Source organism: Drosophila gunungcola (assembly GCF_025200985.1).
Source record: "Drosophila gunungcola strain Sukarami chromosome 3L unlocalized genomic scaffold, Dgunungcola_SK_2 000005F, whole genome shotgun sequence".
In the NCBI taxonomy this organism is placed as follows: Eukaryota; Metazoa; Arthropoda; class Insecta; order Diptera; family Drosophilidae; genus Drosophila; species Drosophila gunungcola.
Genome location: NW_026453180.1, coordinates 81,689 through 103,352, shown reverse-complemented (window position 1 = coordinate 103,352; position 21,664 = coordinate 81,689). Strand labels below are relative to the sequence as shown.

At 39.9% G+C, this 21,664-nt stretch overlaps 5 protein-coding genes and 1 pseudogene across 8 annotated transcripts; 1 reads left to right on the top strand and 5 right to left on the bottom strand.

The window, feature by feature from the left end:
* LOC128259344 (cyclin-dependent kinase inhibitor 1C-like) lies at positions 1-1,672 on the top strand. Of its 2 annotated transcripts, none has more exons than XM_052991658.1 (3): positions 1-112; positions 745-1,137; positions 1,469-1,672. In XM_052991658.1, exons 1-3 carry the CDS (start codon positions 110-112, stop codon positions 1,520-1,522), a joined length of 450 nt encoding a protein of 149 aa, XP_052847618.1. In that variant the 5' UTR covers positions 1-109; the 3' UTR covers positions 1,523-1,672. The 2 variants fall into 2 exon arrangements, with proteins under 2 accessions (XP_052847618.1, XP_052847619.1); XM_052991659.1 differs by lacking the exon at positions 1,469-1,672 and adding an exon at positions 1,354-1,428.
* Positions 1,673-4,297: 2,625 nt separating this feature from the next.
* On the bottom strand, positions 4,298-5,323 carry LOC128259341 (uncharacterized). The gene is made up of 2 exons (XM_052991654.1): positions 5,224-5,323; positions 4,298-5,157 (listed from the first exon to the last, which is right to left on the bottom strand). Exons 1-2 carry the CDS (start codon positions 5,224-5,226, stop codon positions 4,429-4,431), a joined length of 732 nt encoding a protein of 243 aa, XP_052847614.1. The 5' UTR covers positions 5,227-5,323; the 3' UTR covers positions 4,298-4,428.
* Positions 5,324-13,168: 7,845 nt separating this feature from the next.
* On the bottom strand, positions 13,169-14,334 carry LOC128259338 (uncharacterized; annotated as a pseudogene).
* Positions 14,335-14,588: 254 nt separating this feature from the next.
* LOC128259342 (uncharacterized) lies at positions 14,589-15,394 on the bottom strand. Of its 2 annotated transcripts, none has more exons than XM_052991655.1 (2): positions 15,302-15,394; positions 14,589-15,237 (listed from the first exon to the last, which is right to left on the bottom strand). In XM_052991655.1, exons 1-2 carry the CDS (start codon positions 15,302-15,304, stop codon positions 14,731-14,733), a joined length of 510 nt encoding a protein of 169 aa, XP_052847615.1. In that variant the 5' UTR covers positions 15,305-15,394; the 3' UTR covers positions 14,589-14,730. The 2 variants fall into 2 exon arrangements, with proteins under 2 accessions (XP_052847615.1, XP_052847617.1); XM_052991657.1 differs by having other exon boundaries at positions 14,589-15,234; positions 15,302-15,372.
* A 1,986-nt stretch (positions 15,395-17,380) lies between these two features.
* Positions 17,381-18,294, bottom strand: LOC128259347 (uncharacterized). Its single transcript, XM_052991662.1, has 2 exons — positions 18,189-18,294; positions 17,381-17,768 (listed from the first exon to the last, which is right to left on the bottom strand). The coding sequence occupies exons 1-2, from the start codon at positions 18,189-18,191 to the stop codon at positions 17,451-17,453; spliced, it is 321 nt and encodes a 106-aa protein (XP_052847622.1). The 5' UTR covers positions 18,192-18,294; the 3' UTR covers positions 17,381-17,450.
* A 1,753-nt stretch (positions 18,295-20,047) lies between these two features.
* On the bottom strand, positions 20,048-21,502 carry LOC128259337 (uncharacterized). Of its 2 annotated transcripts, XM_052991652.1 has the most exons (3): positions 21,409-21,502; positions 20,409-21,255; positions 20,048-20,306 (listed from the first exon to the last, which is right to left on the bottom strand). In XM_052991652.1, the coding sequence occupies exons 1-3, from the start codon at positions 21,409-21,411 to the stop codon at positions 20,188-20,190; spliced, it is 969 nt and encodes a 322-aa protein (XP_052847612.1). In that variant the 5' UTR covers positions 21,412-21,502; the 3' UTR covers positions 20,048-20,187. The 2 variants fall into 2 exon arrangements, with proteins under 2 accessions (XP_052847612.1, XP_052847611.1); XM_052991651.1 differs by having other exon boundaries at positions 20,048-21,255.
* Between the last annotated feature and the right edge of the window lie 162 nt (positions 21,503-21,664).

Genomic DNA, 21,664 nt, shown 5'->3' with positions numbered 1-21,664 from the left:
GACCAGCTCATCATCATTTGTGCTTTGAACTTCTTAAGTGTAAATTGCTCGATCGCTTCTGCTCGAGAAAATTTCGTGAAACCCAAAAATCAACAAAAAAAAAACAAAAATGGTATGTGATCCTGGAAAGCAGGATAACGAATCCTAGTGAACTGCTGCTTCACCAAGCAGGATATAAACTAAAACCGAAAACAAAGTGAATCGTGAACTAAATCTATTGAAATCAAAAACCAAAAAAAACTCTTACTCACAAGTGCTCCCCAACCCAAGCTCAAGTGTTCTAAACGACTTCATCAACGCGGCTGTCTTATTTCGAGTGGTCCTCGGGACTTGTTTCACTTCACACCCGTGCCGGAGTCACGCACATAAATATGATCCAGAATGTTCTTAAAATAGCAATAATATACTTCAAGCTCTAAAATATTCAGTCTAGAGCTTCAAGTAGATTCCTGTTTGATTTGAGCTGTTTCAAATGGATTTTGGACTTGATAAAGTGAAGAATTATATCTCAAATCCTCTCTGTATACAGAGCTAATTAACTTAAAATGAATAATTTTTATTATAATTATTTGTTTCAAATTTATTATTCTTGTTTTTTTTTATTTGCTTTGCTTAAATAACTAAAATTTTATTTCTTTCGTCATAAAGCTGAACAGCTTATATTAATAAAGTACATTTTTTTTGCATACAATGCTAAACTGGCTTTAAAGTTGTTGATTTAAATTCTCTTATTTTCTCTTTCAGAAATTCTTTTTGCTTTTGGCCCTGGCCCTTGTGGGCATTGCCGCTGGAGCTCAGCTGCCCGACTCCGCCACCCAGGGACCCAATCCCCAGGACATTGCCACTCCGGAGCCGGAGTACATCGATATCGATGAGCCTGCGCCGGCGGCTGCCGCTCCTGCCCCTCGTCCTGTGGCCGCTGCCCCACGTCCTGTGTTTGCTGCCCCCGCTCCCATCCCCCGTCCTGTGGCTCGTCCCGTGGCCGTGGCCCAGTCCTTCGTCCAGCAACCCATCGTCCAGCGGGCCCAGTACCTGGCGCCAGTGGCCCAGCAACAGGTGGTCTTGCCACAGCAGCAACAGCTGGTGGGTCACACATACAACAGCAGGGCCGGCTACCAGTACCGCCGTCCAGTCTATGTAAGACGTTTCTACCGCCTGCGCCGCTACTAAGAGGACGCAGCTAGCTCTTAACTATATTTAATACATGCTCAACAATCCTAGTAATTCCACATATATTTTGTCGTTTCTCTTCTTTTTCCCACCACTCACCTGCCCGCAACAACTCTATACGCACCAATCTCCAAATCCAAATCCAAACCAAACCAATCCAATCAAAATCCAAACCGAATCAAGCATTAACAATTTTACCTAAATCAAACACACATTAAACCACGCACTGATCCCCACTATCAAAACTATCAAACTATCCAACTATCAAACTATCGTATTTAACCTATCCTAATCCTAGAACGAAACCATCAAAGAAACGACCAACAAGAACAAGACAAGATCAAAAGCATAAAGCATAAAGCATAAAACATAAAGAGCGAAGTACAAAGAGACAAATGATGTTCTAAAGACAAAGATCGAAAAACGAAGTATTCAGTTATTGTTGAATTGCCAAGTAAAGTACGAATAAAAAAACGTAAATTATTTGTAAAAATGATAAACAAACTTTGTTCGACTATTTCATTACGTTCATCATCGGCCAAGGCCAATAGAAACTGGTCGGCGGTGGCAAACTCTTGGGGGAAGAGTATCAGGTTTTAATTATATTATTCACAGCTCATCAAGGCACAATAAAGTGTGTCGAAATTGTACACAGATTCGTTCTCGATTTGATGAGTACCCCCTGTCGGCAGGGGCCTCTCATTAATCACGGAATGCCATGAGGAAAATGTATTTGCCATCTGATATGGGCATTTGCATACGGAAGCACTGAGGCCGCACTGGGAAATAATTTGTGTGTTGCGTGGTGTCGACACTCATTAAGCCAACACTGGGATTAAGTGGTGCGGCTTCTTCGGCCAATTAGGTTGGATTATTTATGCAGGTTCTTGCACTACTCTTGACGGGTCGTAAACCGAAACTAGTCACAGCGAAAACAAATAGAAATACATAAATCTGCTGGATTACTTTCAAAATACATTAAATTTTAACCGGTTTAAGCTTCTGCCAAACCTGCTAAGCTATTCCCAAAAATACAGGTAACAACTGGCCACATAGACAAATCAGAAGTGTAAACAATCCGTTTTAAAAGCCATAGTTTGTCCGGGTGGCCAGGTTTTGTGAGACAATGTGCTATTGATTGATGGATTGATTGTCAATTTGATTGCCTTGCCTCGGCTTCTATTCAGGGGCATTAACAGTCGCTTTTGTCGTCGAACTATGACAAACTGGGTCTCGATCTATCCAATCCACTCCACTCCAATCGGCTCCAGCGACGACAGGCGTGGAATCCATCATTTGGAGGTGCTTCCGTCTTGGCTGGGATTTCTACCGATTCCCTGGGTCAAGTGGCAATTATGCATCGCTATTGGCCTTGTTGTTTGGTTGTAATTACATCGATTTACCCACCTTCAAACGGCTTTCCATTATTGCACCAGCAAAGTCATTACATTTTATATGAAACTTAATGCCCGGTAATTAAACAGAATAATAATAAAAGGATTATTGCTACTTGCCAGCATACTTTATTTTATTTGTTGTTAAGTTTTTTTATGAACGGCTTGTATAATGGCTAGCATTTTTTCTTAAAAGGGTCATAAATTGATTCTTAGGGCTTTTTTTTTAACAGGATGTTTTGGGTTCTGTACGTAGTCCCCAAAACTGTTATACTCCTTAAATTTATTGCATAAATTCAGTATGCTTTTTGAATGTGATTGAATTTAAATAATTAGCCAAAAAGTAGGCAACTTAAACTTAGAGGGCTGGAAACAAAAACCAACAACAAATTTTGGCTAAGAAAAAACAAAGAATTTAAACAAAGTATCTTCGTGTACACATTTTTAAAATAATTCCACATATATCATTTGTATCCCCTAAAAAGAGGTTTTAAAGAGTTAAATGAGTTCAATGTATTTAAACACAGTAAATGAAAAAAAATTATAATATAAGGTAATTGATGTTTGTCTGATCTTGTTATTAATTTACATTTTATAAATCTTAATCTGTACATTTAATTTGCGTTAGTATCAATTAATTTTTTCTTTCGATCCAATTCTGATTTTGAACGTTAGTCACCAATTGCATTATATTGACCATACGCACAGTATGTACAAGCAAACCCTAATAGTTTAAATAGTTATGATCTACGTCTACGCATAGAATTTAAATAGTTATGATAGAATAATTTGATTCTACCCAGCTTCCAATTAGCATTTCGTCTATAATGCATCAACACCAAAATATCGTGCCAAAAATGAGGAAACAAATAGTTGGTTTCATTAGTGGCGAATAAGAAACAGGCTAAACCGCCTGGTCGACTGGGGTCATCAGTTTTGCTTTCTAAAATCAATGATGGGAGATATAATTTATGGGCCGTGTTTATTTAAACGGCGCTACTAAGAGCAACAACCGTAGATAAAAACTCTTAAGTAAATCATTGTTGGGCGTTCAGCCGCAAATAAACGTAATAATCTAATTAATTTGCATTTGCTGACAGAAAGAAGCGGGTGGAAACGGGTTCCCAGCCATTAGATCATGCAGCTGATTTGCATAAAAGCAATTCATTTTGTCAACAAACATTCCGAGAGTCTTCTTCTCCGTTGATGGCAGACCCAAAATAATGAACTACACTTCCTGATCGCATTAATTTCACTTTCACAGCAACAGCATCGTGGGCGGATTTAAAGAACTCCGGGGAGTCGAAGGTGTATCTTCACACCTCTGAAACAATGCCAAGCGATTGTCTCGAGCAATTAAGGTGGCGTCATAAATTATAAGACTGTCGTTTATTGAAGCTAAGCCACAAACAATTCGGTCCATAAAATTAGAGCTAAGAGCAGTTATGGATGCTCACTTCAATCGCTCATAGTTGGGTTTTTATTTGTGGTGTCAATAAATCAAGCCGGAATTGGCCATAGAGCATTACTCAGTCCGGATCTCAAAATAGCCACAACTTGATTACCCATGAATGAAACTGTTCTGCCGCACTCAGCCTTATTTTTAGCTGTCCCAGGGGCAATTATGCTGTCTTACGAGTCACTTGAGCTGAGTTCGTGGTCGTGGCCTCTCTTGGCATAGGATTTTCCCTACTCAAGTTCAAGATCAGAACAGGATATAACACTTGGGCATATACGTTTTCGCAGTGCTAAGCTTTATTCGTTTTTTAGTGCAGGCTGAGCGTGGTAAACAATAAATAACTACAGGTAAATACGTGTGACATTCAAAGACAACAAATAAAAAATGGCTAAGGATGAGTGCTGTTTAGAAGAGGAAAGGCTGTGCTGGGGGATCGTAGTGGTAGCCCTCATCACTGTGCGGCACTGGGATCTCCTGGGGCGGCAGATAGGTGTTCACGGGTTCCTCCAGAGGAGCAGCATACGAGGGAATCGGGATCTTGAAGGTGGGCACCACAGCTGGAGCCACATAGCGGGGTTGCTCCACCACGGGTGCAGGTGGCAGATAGGCTGGCTTGGGTGGGTTGACCTTCACAACTGGAGTGGGAGGAGGCAGATAGGCTGGTTTGGGTGGGTTGACCTTGACAACCGGTGGTGGAGGTGGCAAGTAAGCTGGTTTCGGTGGGTTGACCTTCACAACCGGTGGTGGAGGAGGCAAATAGGCAGGCTTCGGTGGGTTGACCTTCACAACCGGTGGTGGAGGAGGCAGATAGGCAGGCTTCGGTGGGTTGACCTTCACAACTGGAGGCGGAGGAGGCAAGTACGAAGGCTTGGGAGTCCTGACAATTGGCACCTCAGGCTTCACGGTCACAGGAGGCAGGTAAACTGCTGGAGGCTGAGTCACAGGAACCACGCGAACAGTCACAGGTTCCGGGGGAAGATAAGCTGGAGCCGGAGTGGGCAGGTCAAAGGGAATGCTCGGCGGGTCATAGTTGTAGCCAGGATGATCATGGTGATCATGGTGATCATGACCGAACAAATGCGAGACATCGGCGGCTACCAGAGCCAGACTGCAAACAGCCAGGATAAGGAGTTTCTAAAAAATAATTTAAAAACAATTTTAGAACTCTAACTTATTATCCCTGAGGGGCACAAAACAAACCATTTTTTCTGGTGGAACGTTCTTGCTGCGACGACGGCCTCTACCAAAGTGATACAGTTTCCGCCAAGTGCTTCTTTATTTATACAGTTAGAGAACCTGAACCTGAACGTGAAACAGAAACACTGATCGCTATTAAGTCAACGCCGAAGCCGCGAGAGACGATCTGGCTGCGATCTGACTTTACTGAATTTGCTGACTATATGGCCCGGCTGTCAGCTAAGCGGCGTTTAGGGGTCTCGCCCCTTTGACAGCCGGTATTGGGAATTGGCATTCAATTTTTATTAAATCTCTTAATTCGAAGGCATCTCGTTGCGTTGGCTTTTGTTTTTTTGGCCCGGACAGAGAGCTCTTTATGGCTGGGAGCCATAAACATGTTGGGTTTTACGACCGATGCTGCGTTTGCCAACTATTTAAAATAGTTTTTGGTTAGGCAATGATCGGGATTAATAGTTGAACGTACTCTTTTTATAAGCTGCTTAAAATATATGAATTAAAAACATTTTATAGAACTTTAGTTATAGAATTATAACTGCAGCATTTCTGGAAAGTCATTTTTAGGAAATTTAGAAAGGGGTTACCATCAGCAAAACCACAAAAAATAGTCCCGAAATTACAATCCAATTTTTAAATGCAGATTTTTAGAGACTAAGGCCACAAGACTTTCAAGATATGCCATTTCAGAATGGGATGTCTGTAAGAAAAGTTATAGAATTATAACTGAAGCTTTTTGGTCACTTTTCTGCAAAATCATTTTTCGGATTTGACAAACCAATTTTTGAATGCAGATTTTTAGAGCATAACGCCACAAGACTTTAAAGATATCCCACTTCGAAATTGGGTGTCTGTAAGAAAAGTTATAGAATTATAACTGCAGCTTTTTGGCCACTTTTCTGCAAGGTCATTTTTTGGAAATTTTAAAAGGGGTTACATCGTCAAAATTACCAAAAAATCACCCCGAAATTCCAAACCAATTTTTGAATGCAGATTTTTAGAGCATAACGCCACAAGACTTTAAAGGTATCCCACTTCGAAATCGGATGTCTTTTGAAAAGTTATAGAATTATAGCTGCAGCTTTTTGGCCACTTTTTTGCAAGGTCATTTTTGGAAATTTTAAAAGGGGTTACATCGTCAAAATTACCAAAAAATCGCCCCGATTTGACAAACCAATTTTTGAATGCAGATTTTTAGAGCATAACGCCACAAGACTTTAAAGACATCCCACTTTGAAATCGAATGTCTGTATGAAAAGTTATAGAATTATAACTGCAGCTTTTTGGCCACTTTTCTGCAAGGTCATTTTTTTGAAATTTTAAAAGGGGTTACATCGTCAAAATTACCAAAAAATCACCCTGAAATTCCAAACCAATTTTTGAATGCAGATTTTTAGAGCATAACGTCACAAGTCTTTAAAGGTATCCCACTTCGAAATCGGATGTCTGTAAGAAAAGTTATAGAATTATAACTGCAGCTTTTTGGCCACTTTTCTGCAAGGTCATTTTTTGGAAATTTTAAAAGGGGTTACATCGTCAAAATTACCAAAAAATCGCCCCGGTTTGACGAACAAATTTTTGAATGCAGATTTTTAGAGCATAATGCCACAAGACTTTAAAGATATCCCACTTTGAAATCGGATGTCTGTAAGAAAAGTTATAGAATTATAATTGCAGCTTTTTGGCCACTTTTCTGCAAGGTAATTTTTTGAAAATTTTAAAAGGTGTTACATCGTCAAAATTACTTAAAAATCGCCCTAATTTGACAAACCAATTTTTGAATGCAGATTTTTAGAGCATAACGCCACAAGACTTTAAAGGTATCCCACTTCGAAATCGGATGTCTTTTAAAAAGTTATAGAATTATAGCTGCAGCTTTTTGGCCACTTTTTTGCAAGGTCATTTTTTGGAAATTTTAAAAGGGGTTACATCGTCAAAATTACCAAAAAATCACCCCGAAATTCCAAACCAATTTTTGAATGCAGATTTTTAGAGCAAAACGCCACAAGACTTTAAAGACATCCCACTTTGAAATCGGATGTCTGTAAGAAAAGTTATAGAATTATAACTGCAGCTTTTTGGCCACTTTTCGACAAGGTCATTTTTTTGAAATTTTAAAAGGGGTTACATCGTCAAAATTACCAAAAAATCACCCCGATTGACAAACCAATTTTTGAATGCAGATTTTTAGAGCATAACGCCACAAGACTTTAAAGACATCCCACTTTGAAATCGGATGTCTGTATGAAAAGTTAGAGAATTATAACTGCAGCTTTTTGGCCACTTTTCTGCAAGGTCATTTTTTTGAAATTTTAAAAGGGGTTACATCGTCAAAATTACCAAAAAATCACCCTGAAATTCCAAACCAATTTTTGAATGCAGATTTTTAGAGCATAACGTCACAAGACTTTAAAGGTATCCCACTTCGAAATCGGATGTCTGTAAGAAAAGTTATAGAATTATAACTGCAGCTTTTTGGCCACTTTTCTGCAAGGTCATTTTTCGGAAATTTTAAAAGGGGTTACATCGTCAAAATTAACAGAAAATCGCCCTAATTTGACAAACCAATTTTTGAATGCAGATTTTTAGAGCATAACGCCAGAAGACTTTAAAGGTATCTCACTTCGAAATCGGATGTCTGTAACAAAAGTTATAGAATTATAATTGCAGCTTTTTGGCCACTTTTCTGCAAGGTAATTTTTTAAAATTTTAAAAGAGGTTACATCGTCAAAATTACTTAAAAATCGCCCTAATTTGACAAACCAATTTTTGAATGCAGATTTTTTGAGCATAGCGCCACAAGACTTTAAAGACATCCCACTTTGAAATCGGATGTCTGTATGAAAAGTTATAGAATTATAACTGCAGCTTTTTGGCCACTTTTCTGCAAGGTAATTTTTTTGAAATTTTAAAAGGGGTTACATCGTCAAAATTACCAAAAAATCACCCCGAAATTCCAAACCAATTTGTGAATGCAGATTTTTAGAGCATAACGCCACAAGACTTTAAAGACATCCCACTTTGAAATCGGATGTCTGTAAGAAAAGTTATAGAATTATAACTGCAGCTTTTTGGCCACTTTTCGACAAGGTCATTTTTTTGAAATTTTAAAAGGGGTTACATCGTCAAAATTACCAAAAAATCACCCCGATTTGACAAACCAATTTTTGAATGCAGATTTTTAGAGCATAACGCCACAAGACTTTAAAGACATCCCACTTTGAAATCGGATGTCTGTATGAAAAGTTAGAGAATTATAACTGCAGCTTTTTGGCCACTTTTCGGCAAGGTCATTTTTTGGAAATTTTAATAGGGGTTACATCGTCAAAATTAACAAAAAATCGCCCCGATTTGACAAACCAATTTTTGAATGCAGATTTTTAGAGCATAACGCCACAAGACTTTAAAGACATCCCACTTTGAAATCGAATGTCTGTATGAAAAGTTATAGAATTATAACTGCAGCTTTTTGGCCACTTTTCTGCAAGGTCATTTTTTTGAAATTTTAAAAGGGGTTACATCGTCAAAATTACCAAAAAATCGCCCCGGTTTGACGAACAAATTTTTGAATGCAGATTTTTAGAGCATAACGCCACAAGACTTTAAAGACATCCCACTTTGAAATCGGATGTCTGTATGAAAAGTTATAGAATTATAACTGCAGCTTTTTGGCCACTTTTCGACAAGGTCATTTTTTGGAAATTTTAAAAGGGGTTACATCGTCAAAATTAACAGAAAATCGCCCTTATTTGACAAACCAATTTTTGAATGCAGATTTTTAGAGCATAATGCCAGAAGACTTTAAAGACATCCCACTTTGAAATCGGATGTCTGTAACAAAAGTTATAGAATTATAATTGCAGCTTTTTGGCCACTTTTCTGCAAGGTAATTTTTTAAAATTTTAAAAGAGGTTACATCGTCAAAATTACTTAAAAATCGCCCTAATTTGACAAACCAATTTTTGAATGCAGATTTTTAGAGCATAACGCCACAAGACTTTAAAGACATCCCACTTTGAAATCGAATGTCTGTATGAAAAGTTATAGAATTATAACTGCAGCTTTTTGGCCACTTTTCTGCAAGGTCATTTTTTTGAAATTTTAAAAGGGGTTACATCGTCAAAATTACCAAAAAATCACCCTGAAATTCCAAACCAATTTTTGAATGCAGATTTTTAGAGCATAACGTCACAAGTCTTTAAAGGTATCCCACTTCGAAATCGGATGTCTGTAAGAAAAGTTATAGAATTATAACTGCAGCTTTTTGGCCACTTTTCTGCAAGGTCATTTTTTGGAAATTTTAAAAGGGGTTACATCGTCAAAATTACCAAAAAATCGCCCCGGTTTGACGAACAAATTTTTGAATGCAGATTTTTAGAGCATAACGCCACAAGACTTTAAAGATATCCCACATCGAAATCGGATGTCTGTAAGAAAAGTTATAGAATTATAACTGCAGCTTTTTGGCCACTTTTCTGCAAGGTCATTTTTTTGAAATTTTAAAAGGGGTTACATCGTCAAAATTACCAAAAAATCACCCCGAAATTCCAAACCAATTTTTGAATGCAGATTTTTAGAGCATAACGCCACAAGACTTAAAAGACATCCCACTTTGAAATCGGATGTCTGTATGAAAAGTTAGAGAATTATAACTGCAGCTTTTTGGCCACTTTTCTGCAAGGTCATTTTTTTGAAATTTTAAAAGGGGTTACATCGTCAAAATTACCAAAAAATCGCCCCGATTTGACAAACCAATTTTTGAATGCAGATTTTTAGAGCATAACGCCACAAGACTTTAAAGATATCCCACTTCGAAATCGTATGTCTGTAAGAAAAGTTATAGAATTATAACTGCAGCTTTTTGACCACTTTTCTGCAAGGTCATTTTTTGGAAATTTTAAAAGGGGTTACATCGTCAAAATTAACAGAAAATCGCGCAAATTTGACAAACCAATTTTTGAATGCAGATTTTAGAGCATAACGCCACAAGACTTTAAAGGTATCCCACATCGAAATCGGATGTCTGTAAGAAAAGTTATAAAATTATAACTGCAGCTTTTTGGCCACTTTTCTGCAAGGTCATTTTTCGGAAATTTTAAAAGGGGTTACATCGTCAAAATTAACAGAAAATCGCCCTTATTTGACAAACCAATTTTTGAATGCAGATTTTTAGAGCATAATGCCAGAAGACTTTAAAGACATCCCACTTTGAAATCGGATGTCTGTAACAAAAGTTATAGAATTATAATTGCAGCTTTTTGGCCACTTTTCTGCAAGGTAATTTTTTAAAATTTTAAAAGAGGGTTACATCGTCAAAATTACTTAAAAATCGCCCTAATTTGACAAACCAATTTTTGAATGCAGATTTTTAGAGCATAACGCCACAAGACTTTAAAGGTATCCCACTTCGAAATCGGATGTCTGTAAGAAAAGTTATAGAATTATAACTGCAGCTTTATGGCCACTTTTCTGCAAGGTCATTTTTTGGAAATTTTAAAAGGGGTTACATCGTCAAAATTACCAAAAAATCACCCCGAAATTCCAAACCAATTTTTGAATGCAGATTTTTAGAGCATAATGCCACAAGACTTTAAAGGTATCCCACTTCGAAATCGGATGTCTGTAAGAAAAGTTATAGAATTATAACTGCAGCTTTTTGGCCACTTTTCTGCAAGGTCATTTTTTGGAAATTTTAAAAGGGGTTACATCGTCAAAATTACCAAAAAATCGCCCCGATTTGACAAACCAATTTTTGAATGCAGATTTTTAGAGCATAACGCCACAAGACTTTAAAGATATCCCACTTCGAAATCGTATGTCTGTAAGAAAAGTTATAGAATTATAACTGCAGCTTTTTGGCCACTTTTCTGCAAGGTCATTTTTTGAAAATTTTAAAAGGGGTTACATCGTCAAAATTACCAAAAAATCGCATCAAATTGACAAACCAATTTTGAATGCAGATTTTTAGAGCATAACGCCACAAGACTTTAAAGATATCCCACTTTGAAATCGGATGTCTGTATGAAAAGTTATAGAATTATAACTGCAGCTTTTTGACCACTTTTCTGCAAGGTCATTTTTTGGAAATTTTAAAAGGGGTTACATCGTCAAAATTACCAAAAAATCGCCCCGATTTGACAAACCAATTTTTGAATGCAGATTTTTAGAGCATAACGCCACAAGACTTTAAAGATATCCCACTTCGAAATCGTATGTCTGTAAGAAAAGTTATAGAATTATAACTGCAGCTTTTTGGCCACTTTTCTGCAATGTCATATTTTGAAAATTTTAAAAGGGGTTACATCGTCAAAATTAACAGAAAATCGCCCTAATTTGACAAACCAATTTTTGAATGCAGATTTTTAGAGCATAACGCCAGAAGACTTTAAAGGTATCTCACTTCGAAATCGGATGTCTGTAACAAAAGTTATAGAATTATAATTGCAGATTTTTGACCACTTTTCTGCAAGGTAATTTTTTAAAATTTTAAAAGAGGTTACATCGTCAAAATTACTTAAAAATCGCCCTAATTTGACAAACCAATTTTTGAATGCAGATTTTTAGAGCATAACGCCACAAGACTTTAAAGATATCCCACTTCGAATTCGGATGTCTGTAAGAAAAGTTATAGAATTATAACTGCAGCTTTTTGGCCACTTTTCTGCAATGTCATATTTTGAAAATTTTAAAAGGGGTTACATCGTCAAAATTAACAAAAAATCGCCCTAATTTGACAAACCAATTTTTGAATGCAGATTTTTAGAGCATAACGCCAGAAGACTTTAAAGGTATCTCACTTCGAAATCGGATGTCTGAAACAAAAGTTATAGAATTATAACTGCAGCTTTTTGGCTACTTTTCTGCAAGGCCATTTTTTGGAAATTTTAAAAGGGGTTACATCGTCAAAATTAACAGAAAATCGCGCTAATTTGACAAACCAATTTTTGAATGCAGATTTTTAGAGCATAACGCCACAAGACTTTAAAGATATCCCACTTCGAAATCGGATGTCTGTAAGAAAGTTATAGAATTATAACTGCAGCTTTTTGGCCAAGGTCATTTTTGGAAATTTTAAAAGGGGTTACATCGTCAAAATTACCAAAAAATTGCCCCGATTTGACAAACCAATTTTTGAATGCAGATTTTTAGAGCATAACGCCACAAGACTTTAAAGATATATCACTTTGAAATCGGATGTCTGTATGAAAAGTTATAGAATTATAACTGCAGCTTTTTGGCCACTTTTCTGCAAGGCCATTTTTTCGGAAATTTTAATAGGGGTTACATCGTCAAAATTAACAAAAAATCGCCCCGATTTGACAAACCAATTTTTGAATGCAGATTTTTAGAGCATAACGCCACAAGACTTTAAAGATGTATCACTTTGAAATCGGATGTCTGTATGAAAAGTTATAGAATTATAACTGCAGCTTTTATGCCACTTTTCTACAAGGTCATTTTTTGGAAATTTATAAGAGCTATCCGATATTACAGATCAAATTTTTAACTGCAGATTTCTAGAGACTAAGGCCACTGTATTGATGTTTCCCCTGAAACATGCTTGCCCCATCTGTGGGCAACATTGAAAGAGGTCAACTGTCGCTCCATAGCTGTTGGCTGCAATTGACGATTAGCGATTTTGTTTCGGCTCGAATCTTTCTGTAATAGACACCGCATCCAGCTATTAATACCTATATATATCTTTAACCAAACACTAACATCATTTTTCATCCGAAAAGACAGTAATTATGGACACCACAGGTGATGATCATGCCGAACTGAAGCTAAAACCGAAGCTGTTCGGCTACTTTGGTTGATTGGCCGCAATTAGATTTGGGGGTCAGATGGCAATCCACACGGGGATCCCTCGGGGCAGGGTGACAGCAATTTGGGTTCGATATATGTTTGACCTTGAGAGGATTGCCCCAAGAGTGGTGTAATATTGACTACTCCATTTCGTTTTTTGTGGTTTATTTTGCTTTTAATTTGTACAGCTTAAACTAGGTGCAGTTTTTATGAGAGTTTGTTTTGGTTTTTTTTTTGTCGGTGGCTGACTAGCCTAGTGCCTGAAGCGACGCAGTGGTGGCTTGTAATGATATCCAGGTTCGGCATCATGGATTGGACTGGGTGCAGGATCCAGGGAAGAGCGTAGGATGGGATGGGGATGTGGAAGTCCACCTCTTGCTGGGGTGGCAGATACTGTGGCTCCGGCTTGGGAGGCAGATACTTCTCCACTGGCTTCGAAGGAGGCAGATACTTAATCTCCGGCTGGGCAGGGGCAGGTACAGTCCCTTGGGAGCCACTGGTGGGGGAGGTGGTGGTGGTGGCAAACTGGGCGCGACCTTGGGCGGCAGATACCTAGCCACCGGAGCAGGAGGCAGGTACTTCACCTGTGGAGTCGTTGGAGGAGGAGGAAGGTACTTGGTCTCCGGCTGACTGGGGGGCAGATAGGTGGGCTTGGGAGCCCGAACTGGGGGTGGTGGCGGTGGAGGAGGCAGGCTGGGAGCGACCTTGGGTGGCAGATACTTTGCCACAGGCTCCGGGGGCAAGTACTGAGACTCTGGCTTGGAGGGAGGCAGATAAGTGGCCTTGGGCGGAGGAGGTGGTGGCGGTGGCAGGGCCACCTTGGGCGGCAGGTACTTCTGGCGTGGCTTCTCCGGAGCTGCATAGCTGTAGCCACTGGGCATATCAAACTTTGCCTCATGGTGATGGTGATGATGATCCGGCTGATAGTGCAGATCAATGTGCAGATCATGATGGTTATCATGATGATCATGATGATGATGATCATGGGAGTGGGCATCGAAGTGGTGATCATGCCCGTGATCATGGTGGTGATGGTGATCATGCCCGTGATCATGGTGACCTCCTCCTGCTCCATACAAATGGGAGACATCTGCCCGAACGCAGATGGCAAAGCCAGCCAGGGCCACTAGGATCAGCATGGACTTCTGCAATAAAGTCACTTTAATAAGCCACTTCCAAAAAGAGATGGTCCTGCTCCACTTTACCATTTTCTCCAAGAGATTATCCACTGATCTGAGATGATGTTGCTGCCGTTTGCCGACAACAGGTAGTAATGTCAATAACGTCGCTGGCCACCTCTTTTATACGAAGATCGCAGCTTCCACTTTGGTTTTCTTAACACTTTTCTTGGTTTTCATGAACTTGGGGCCGACCAATTATCGGCGTGTGGTGGTTTATCTCTCTACCCCAAAACAACTAATGCGATTTCGGCTAAATTAAGTCTCCACAACAAAGCAGCTCATGAATATGCAGTGTGGATGCGACGAAATCCCAGACAATTGACTGTGATTGACTTGGCCACATCTGCTCCACTTTGCCCCATCTTAAAATTAGGGAGATATCAATGCTAATGGATATAACAAAACAGCGTTTATTGAGATAGTTTTTTTTAGCCTTATGTAAACGTAAGCCTAGTGGAACGATTTAAAACAAAACAAATCCGGGGAAATCTTCCATATTCAGTTCGGTGGTTATTGTTTTTCTTTTGGCCTAGAAGATGAACTCTTGGGCAGGTGCATCGTAGTGGTAGCCTGGCTCTGGTTGAGGTGGCGGGGGTGGCAGGTAGGTGGGTACCGGCGTGGGTGCAGGAGTGGTTGTTGTGGTGGTTGTAGTGGTGCGTGGTGGAGGTGGTGGAGGAGGAGGCAGGTAGGTGGGAGCAGGAGTGGGAGCGGGGGTGGTTGTGGTGGTGGGTGGTGGGGGAGGAAGGTAAGTAGGAGCAGGAGTGGGAGCAGGAGTGGTTGTAGTAGTGGTAGTAGTAGTTGTGGTAGTGGTAGTTGGTGGTGGGGGAGGTAGGTAAGTAGGCACCGGTTTGGGTGGCAAATAAGTCGGTGGCGGCGGTGGTGGCTCAGTCGTGGGTGCAATCACAAATGGCACCTCCGGCTTGGGATAATCATAGCCATAGCCATGCTCATGATGCTCCTCCAAAAGTTCCAATGGCAAATGGGACACATCTCCAGCTGCTAAAGCCAGCAGGCAGGTGGCCAAAATGAAGAACTTCTAAAATAGTTCCAAATCCATTAAATCCAGGCTGTTTTATAGAGCGAATACCAAACAAACTCACCATGTCCGTTTTTATGTTATTTCTATGTCTGACACCTTGAGCTCTTAAGCCACAAATGATTGACCGTTTGCATCGACAGCGGTATATTTATAGTCAAAATTCTAAAACAGATCGATACTGTCCATGGCTCTAGAGGCCAATTATTATCATTTAAATCGATATAACTCCGCTAGCCCCACGGCATTCTTTGTATCGGTAAATGTGAATCTGTATCTGTAAATGTATCTGTATCTGTATCTGTATCTGTAGCGCTATGTTTATATGAATGATTAGCGCCACAATAGTGCGCCGAAGTTGACAGAGGTGCAGAGTCAACAGCGCCGTCATTGTTTCGGCAGAAAAGCTCTGCAAGCATTATGCCTTTATGGGCCCTTCTGAGCCGTTGATTTTCATCAACGTCGTCACTTTGGCATTCGGTTACCACTTCGCTCATTGTTAGGGTGTTAAAAGTAAGCCTCCACTTCCGACGGAACATGGGGCACAAAGCCCAGCACCCAGAGAAACAAAGATCTCTTTCAGTTTTACATTCATATTTTGAATCATATCCATATATGAATATTCAGAAATTGACAGCTTGCCCCAGATAAATCTATAAAATCATAAACAACATTTAAAATGGTAATTATTGTTTAAATTAATACTTATTTGCTACCACTAAGAGCTAAGCATTTACTGTCTTAGTTGATTAATTTAAGTCGCCTTAATGTCCGATTTTAGATCCAAAGATACCACTAAATCTATTGATTAATATTTTATGTGCATTTTTTATTTATAAATAACTTATGACATTTTTCTCTGTGCACCTGAGAAGTCAGTTCCGCCGCTGGAAGCGTTGTAAGCGTGCTCTGCTGGCTGTCATAAATCATTTAGACTTCATTTATAATAATTATGGCTCGCGCTGCCTTTTGCAGCTCAAGAAGTTTGAGTGGTCAGCGTTTCATGGACAGATGGACAATGAAGCTGTCTGCTGGACATGATCTTGCGGAAGCAATTCAGTTACAGATCAGTCGAGTTATATTGCAGAGGCGGAGAAGATGGTTAAAGACCTACAAATAAGTGTGAACGAGGAAAAATTCAGATCATTTTCAAATCTAAATTCCTGGATTAGTTGTAATGCCGTAAATGTTATAACAACTTAAATTAAATTTATATTTTAAAAAAATTGTGCTTTATTATTATTACAAGAGGACTTGTTTTTTGACACAACTGTTATATTTTAAAATACTTACAATGACAACTTTAAATTTATTTAGTTTATATAATTTTAATAGCAGATTTACGAACAATTTAAAATTGTTTACTTGACAAAGATTCTGGTTTTGAAATATATTACCATATATTTAGATACGGTCTTTAACACAATTGAAATTTTAAAAATTATATTATAATACTGCTTAAGATTTATTTATATTTTTTTTTTTGATAAAAAAACTGTTTACTTAATAAAGATTCTGGCTATTAACGTATAGCGTTAAATTTAGACACGGTGTTTATAGAATTAAAATACTATTTTGAATAATGTCTTAGGCTTATGAAAAACTTCCCATCGCTTTAACAGCAGCGTTAAATCAACTAATTAGTTGGATTAGCGTCTTCGGCCACGATTGTATAACCAAACAGACGATACTGGTCTGGGTTCAACTATCACTTTTTGTTTCATCGCAAGCCCAACAAAAACTATGGGTTGTTGAACCGCTCGGTGGAGATGGAGCTGATCGATTGTCAAGTGCCGGAATCGATTGGCGTGTGCTGAACCATCCTCGTTTCTGCTCGCCTTTTGCCAAAAATGCGCGCCTTTTATGCCGATTATGAAATTAATTGTCGTTCTTTATGGGCATTAATCTCAGCGCTGGCTAGGCCTCACTTTTTTATGGTCCATCGCAAATATGCGCAAATTTGTGTGATTCCTCAACCGGTTTAGAATAGAAATATTTGGTCAAACAGTGACATTTTCTGCTTTGTTTTTTTATGAAGCCCCAACTCTAAGCTGTGAATCTCGTTCTGAACCGATTTCAAGGTAATTAGTGTTTGGAATAAGCCCTGTTCAAGGGCCTAAATTGTGAAAGGAACGCAGCCAGATCTCGGTGTGTTTTAATTTTTATTATGTTTACGAAACTTTGGTACAAATTCATTTTACTAGGGCGAGTATTTAACTCTTGAAGCGCCGACTGGGCACCTGGTACTTGTAGCCATGGAGTTTTTTGGAGGGTGTTATACTGGTTTCAGCAACCACCTCTGGTTCCTCGGGTTCTTCGGCCAGTCCAAGTTCTGCATCGGAAGGAGCCACTGGAATGGCATCCTGAGGGAACTCCTCGCCAGTGGGAAACTCGTTGCTGACCTCCAGTTCCAGCTCCGTCACCTTGGGCACATCGTACACAAATCCATTGCCAGATCTCACCAACTGAGATACATCTGCTCGGGCGGCTAGACAAAATGCCATGAGGAAAATACTGATCATCAAGAATCGCTAGAAGTTAAGAAGGAAGAAAAGTCCTACAAATATTATATCACATAACGCAATTCTAGAAATAGTATACCATCCTTTAAATATTATATCATATTAAGCTTTTTTACATTCTAAATAACCGATAGTAAATCAAGTTGATCTAAACGCTCATCAAAGAGTAATAAAAACATGTTTAATGCTTAGAATAAAATATGCGTATTTGTTTATAATCCATTTAGAGGTGTTTATATCATAAAAAACTAGATTTTGGAACACATGATTAATGCTTTAACAAAGAGATGCGCAAATTTTATAAACAATTAAGTTGAGAATGCTTTTAAAGTTGAAATGTCAAGTAAAAACCACTGATTTAACACATGTTTTAAAGGCAGTATTATCCGTGTAAGTGCCTATGGCAAGCTACTCAAGACAATCGCTTACCATGATGCTAGATGATCTTCGGAGGGGGATTTCTTGGCTGGGGAACCTTTGAGAATGCCGTAATAGTTGTCGCTGCCAGTGGAACGTTGCTCAAGCGAATGCAGGCGCCGGCGATTGGGCCCAAACTATTTATACTTCTATATGTTAGCCACATTTGCCTCATTTTATTAATTGCGATCGTGATGACTGTGCTGAAGCCAAAACATAAACATAAACCGAACCGAAACCAAAACCGAAACAGTGAGCGGCCCTAGATAAACAAACAAAGCGAATCGATGTCTTGGGCCAAATGGCGGTGCTACTGCTGCTGTTCCACTCGAAATGCTACAACATCTCCATCTCCATCTCCAACCACATCGGCACCCAAATCCACATCCACATCCACACCGCCATTGCCAAGGCTAAGACTTGTTTTGTGGGGTCAAGTGTCAGTGCGTTGGCTTTGTCTCAGGCGCATTTGTTTGTCGATTTGTATTCGAATTAATGATTCTGACGGATCAGTGTTTGCCCCCAGCCACGTGATCTGAGTGGCTCGCAAAGCGATTCAATTATGCAGCCCTGCCCGATCCATTCGTTGAGCATATAAAGCGCATAAAGGCGACGTTTCAACACGTTTCCGTTTCATTGGCTTCTTTACGGCTCTGCAAATCCGCCGCCGATCGCACAATTTATCCATGCCAACCTGACATATTGATTATAGTATGCGACGCATTTCAGTGGACATCGGAAGATTGATTGCAATAGCCATTCGGCCATTGATTGGGCTGGTTTATGTGGCGGAAATTCCACCTGCTGTGAAGTGCCAACGGGATCTGAATGGTGGAGACACACCCTCTAATTGATTGGCCCCAGAAAGGCAGACAAAAGCCAATCGAAAACAATCGCGCTTTAATAACTGGAATAAGCATTATCCAGAGAACAAATTACTTCGATTTTACTGTGGGAATGCGGTAGTATTTAGAATCTACTAATGTAAAGTTTAATGGGAACTTGGGCATTTTATCTTGTGAATTTCATGCTAGAAGGAATTCGCTTTTTAATATAACTTTATTTACTGTTTCTGTAAACAAGAATAAAGGCTCAGGAGAAAATTAAGATTTTTTTTAAAAATCAAATCAAAACAAATACGTTAAAAGATTCATTAACAAATTCAAAATAACATTTCTGTATAGTTTGCTACAAAAGGCTGCATACTTTTAGATTTCAATAAGGTAAAATAAATTGTTTAACATATCAACAGGCTTCCTAAAAATGAGTGTAAAATGTTTAAATTGTAGGGTCTCTAGCAAATGGTAACAAAGTTTAAATATTAACTGATCATCCAATTTTGTTTTATAAACACTTGTCAATAGTTGAATTTAAATATAAACATAAAATTCAGGGAAAAACTCAAAATAAATTTGTGGGCTAGAATTTGTACATATATTAATCATTAAGATTAAAAAAAGTTATTTTTATGAAGAATTTCAGTAAACCAATTAAATTGGCATATATAAGTCATTGTATAAATAACATTATTACAATATCATTATTATAATCTCATTACTTTTTCCAAGTTTGTAAGATCGGGAATGAATAGTATGCTTTGTTTCAGTCCCTTACAGATTAATTGGAGAAGCAAAAGCTTTTAGGCTATTATTTTTTGTTAAACCTCTACTGAGTGTTTATAAATATATATTATATATATTTTATAAAATTTATTTTTTATATTCATACTACTTTTGAGCAATACAAAATAAAAAAATAACTTCTGTTTTTATTCGCATTATCAACCTTGTTTTGAAAATGGGAAAGAAAATTAAAATAATTTAAACTTATTAGCTCAGGCATCACTAAAGATAGAATATTAAAAGACAGAATTTAAAATCGAAAGATTTTTATTTTCACGTTTATTCGAAGTGGATTCGGCTTTCCTGCGAAAGGCCAAGCCACTCATTCACAATTCGTTCACAAATATGGCTAATACTTAATCTGTGTATTTACAATGTGCTGGATCAGCCTAGTAGTTAAACGAGGGCTGGGGGTCGTTGGGGTAGCTGTAGCCCTTCTGCACGGGGGGCAGGTACTCGACCTTGGGGGCCACGTACACCTTCTTGGTCGGTGGTGGTGGTGGGGGTGGTGTGTAGACGACGACCTTCTTGGTTGGGGGTGGCACATACACTGGGGGCGGGGCAACGTACACCTTCTTGGTTGGTGGGGGTGGCACATAGACCGGGGGAGGAGCCTTGACCTCGAACTTCACCGAGGGCTGGCCGTAGTGGTAGCCGTCGTCCTTGAGGATGCCAGTCGGGGGTGGGGTGTAGACGACCTTCTTCGGCGGTGGTGGTGGGGGTGGGGTGTAGACGACGACCTTCTTGGTTTCTGCAGGGGGCAGGTACTCGACCTTGGGGGCGACGTAGACCTTCTTGGTTGGGGGTGGGGTGTACACGACCTTCTTGGTGGGGGGTGGCACGTAGACTGGTGGTGGGGCAACGTACACCTTCTTGGTGGGTGCGGGAGGCAGGTACTCAACCTTTGGTGGGGGTGGAGCCTTAACCTCGAACTTCACAGAGGGCTGGCCGTAGTGGTAGCCGTCGTCCTTGAGGATGCCAGTCGGGGGTGGGGTGTACACGACCTTCTTCGGTGGTGGTGGTGGGGGTGGGGTGTACACAACGACCTTCTTGGTTGGGGGAGGCACGTACACTGGTGGTGGGGCAACGTACACCTTCTTGGTGGGTGCGGGAGGCAGGTACTCAACCTTTGGTGGGGGAGGAGCCTTAACCTCGAACTTCACCGAGGGCTGGCCGTAGTGGTAGCCATCGTCCTTGAGGACGCCAGCGGGCGTGGGGTGGTGGACCACCGGGGGGGCGGTGTAGACGGGGCGGGCGGGCGTTGGCTTGGGCTTGGGTGCCTCATACACCACTACTGGTGGGGCAGACTCATGTGGCACGTAGGGCACATCAATGACGACGGGGGCACGGGGCGGGCTGTAGTGGTAGCCATCCTCCTGCAGGTTGTTGCTGTGCGAGAACAGATGCGAGACATCTGCGCTGGCCACTGCCACCAGGGCGAAAGCGATCAGAAATTTCTGGGAAGACAAAACACAGAGCAATCAGATGATCAGGCTCCCAAATCCATTGGTATTCCACAATCTGCCAGCACGGTATTCGTATCCACCACCGAGTGCAGCGCTTGATCCTCGAACTCGAACTCGAACTTGATCCTCGATCACCGATCTTACCATTTTGCTCAGAACCAATTCAACACCGCGAAGGCTGAGTTGTGACTGTGCCTTTTCTGGTCGAGTCTACATTATTTATAGTACAGCAGCGCCTCAGGATGGCCCAAAGATATTTCACGGCAGAAGCTTCTCGTCAGAGCTTCTCCCCCGAAAACTAAACAGAACCTGCTTGGGTTGGTTAACCGGCTGCTGCGGCTGCTGCTTCTGCTGCTGACGTCTCTGCCTAAGTCTGCCTCTACTACAGCTCCCTCAGAAC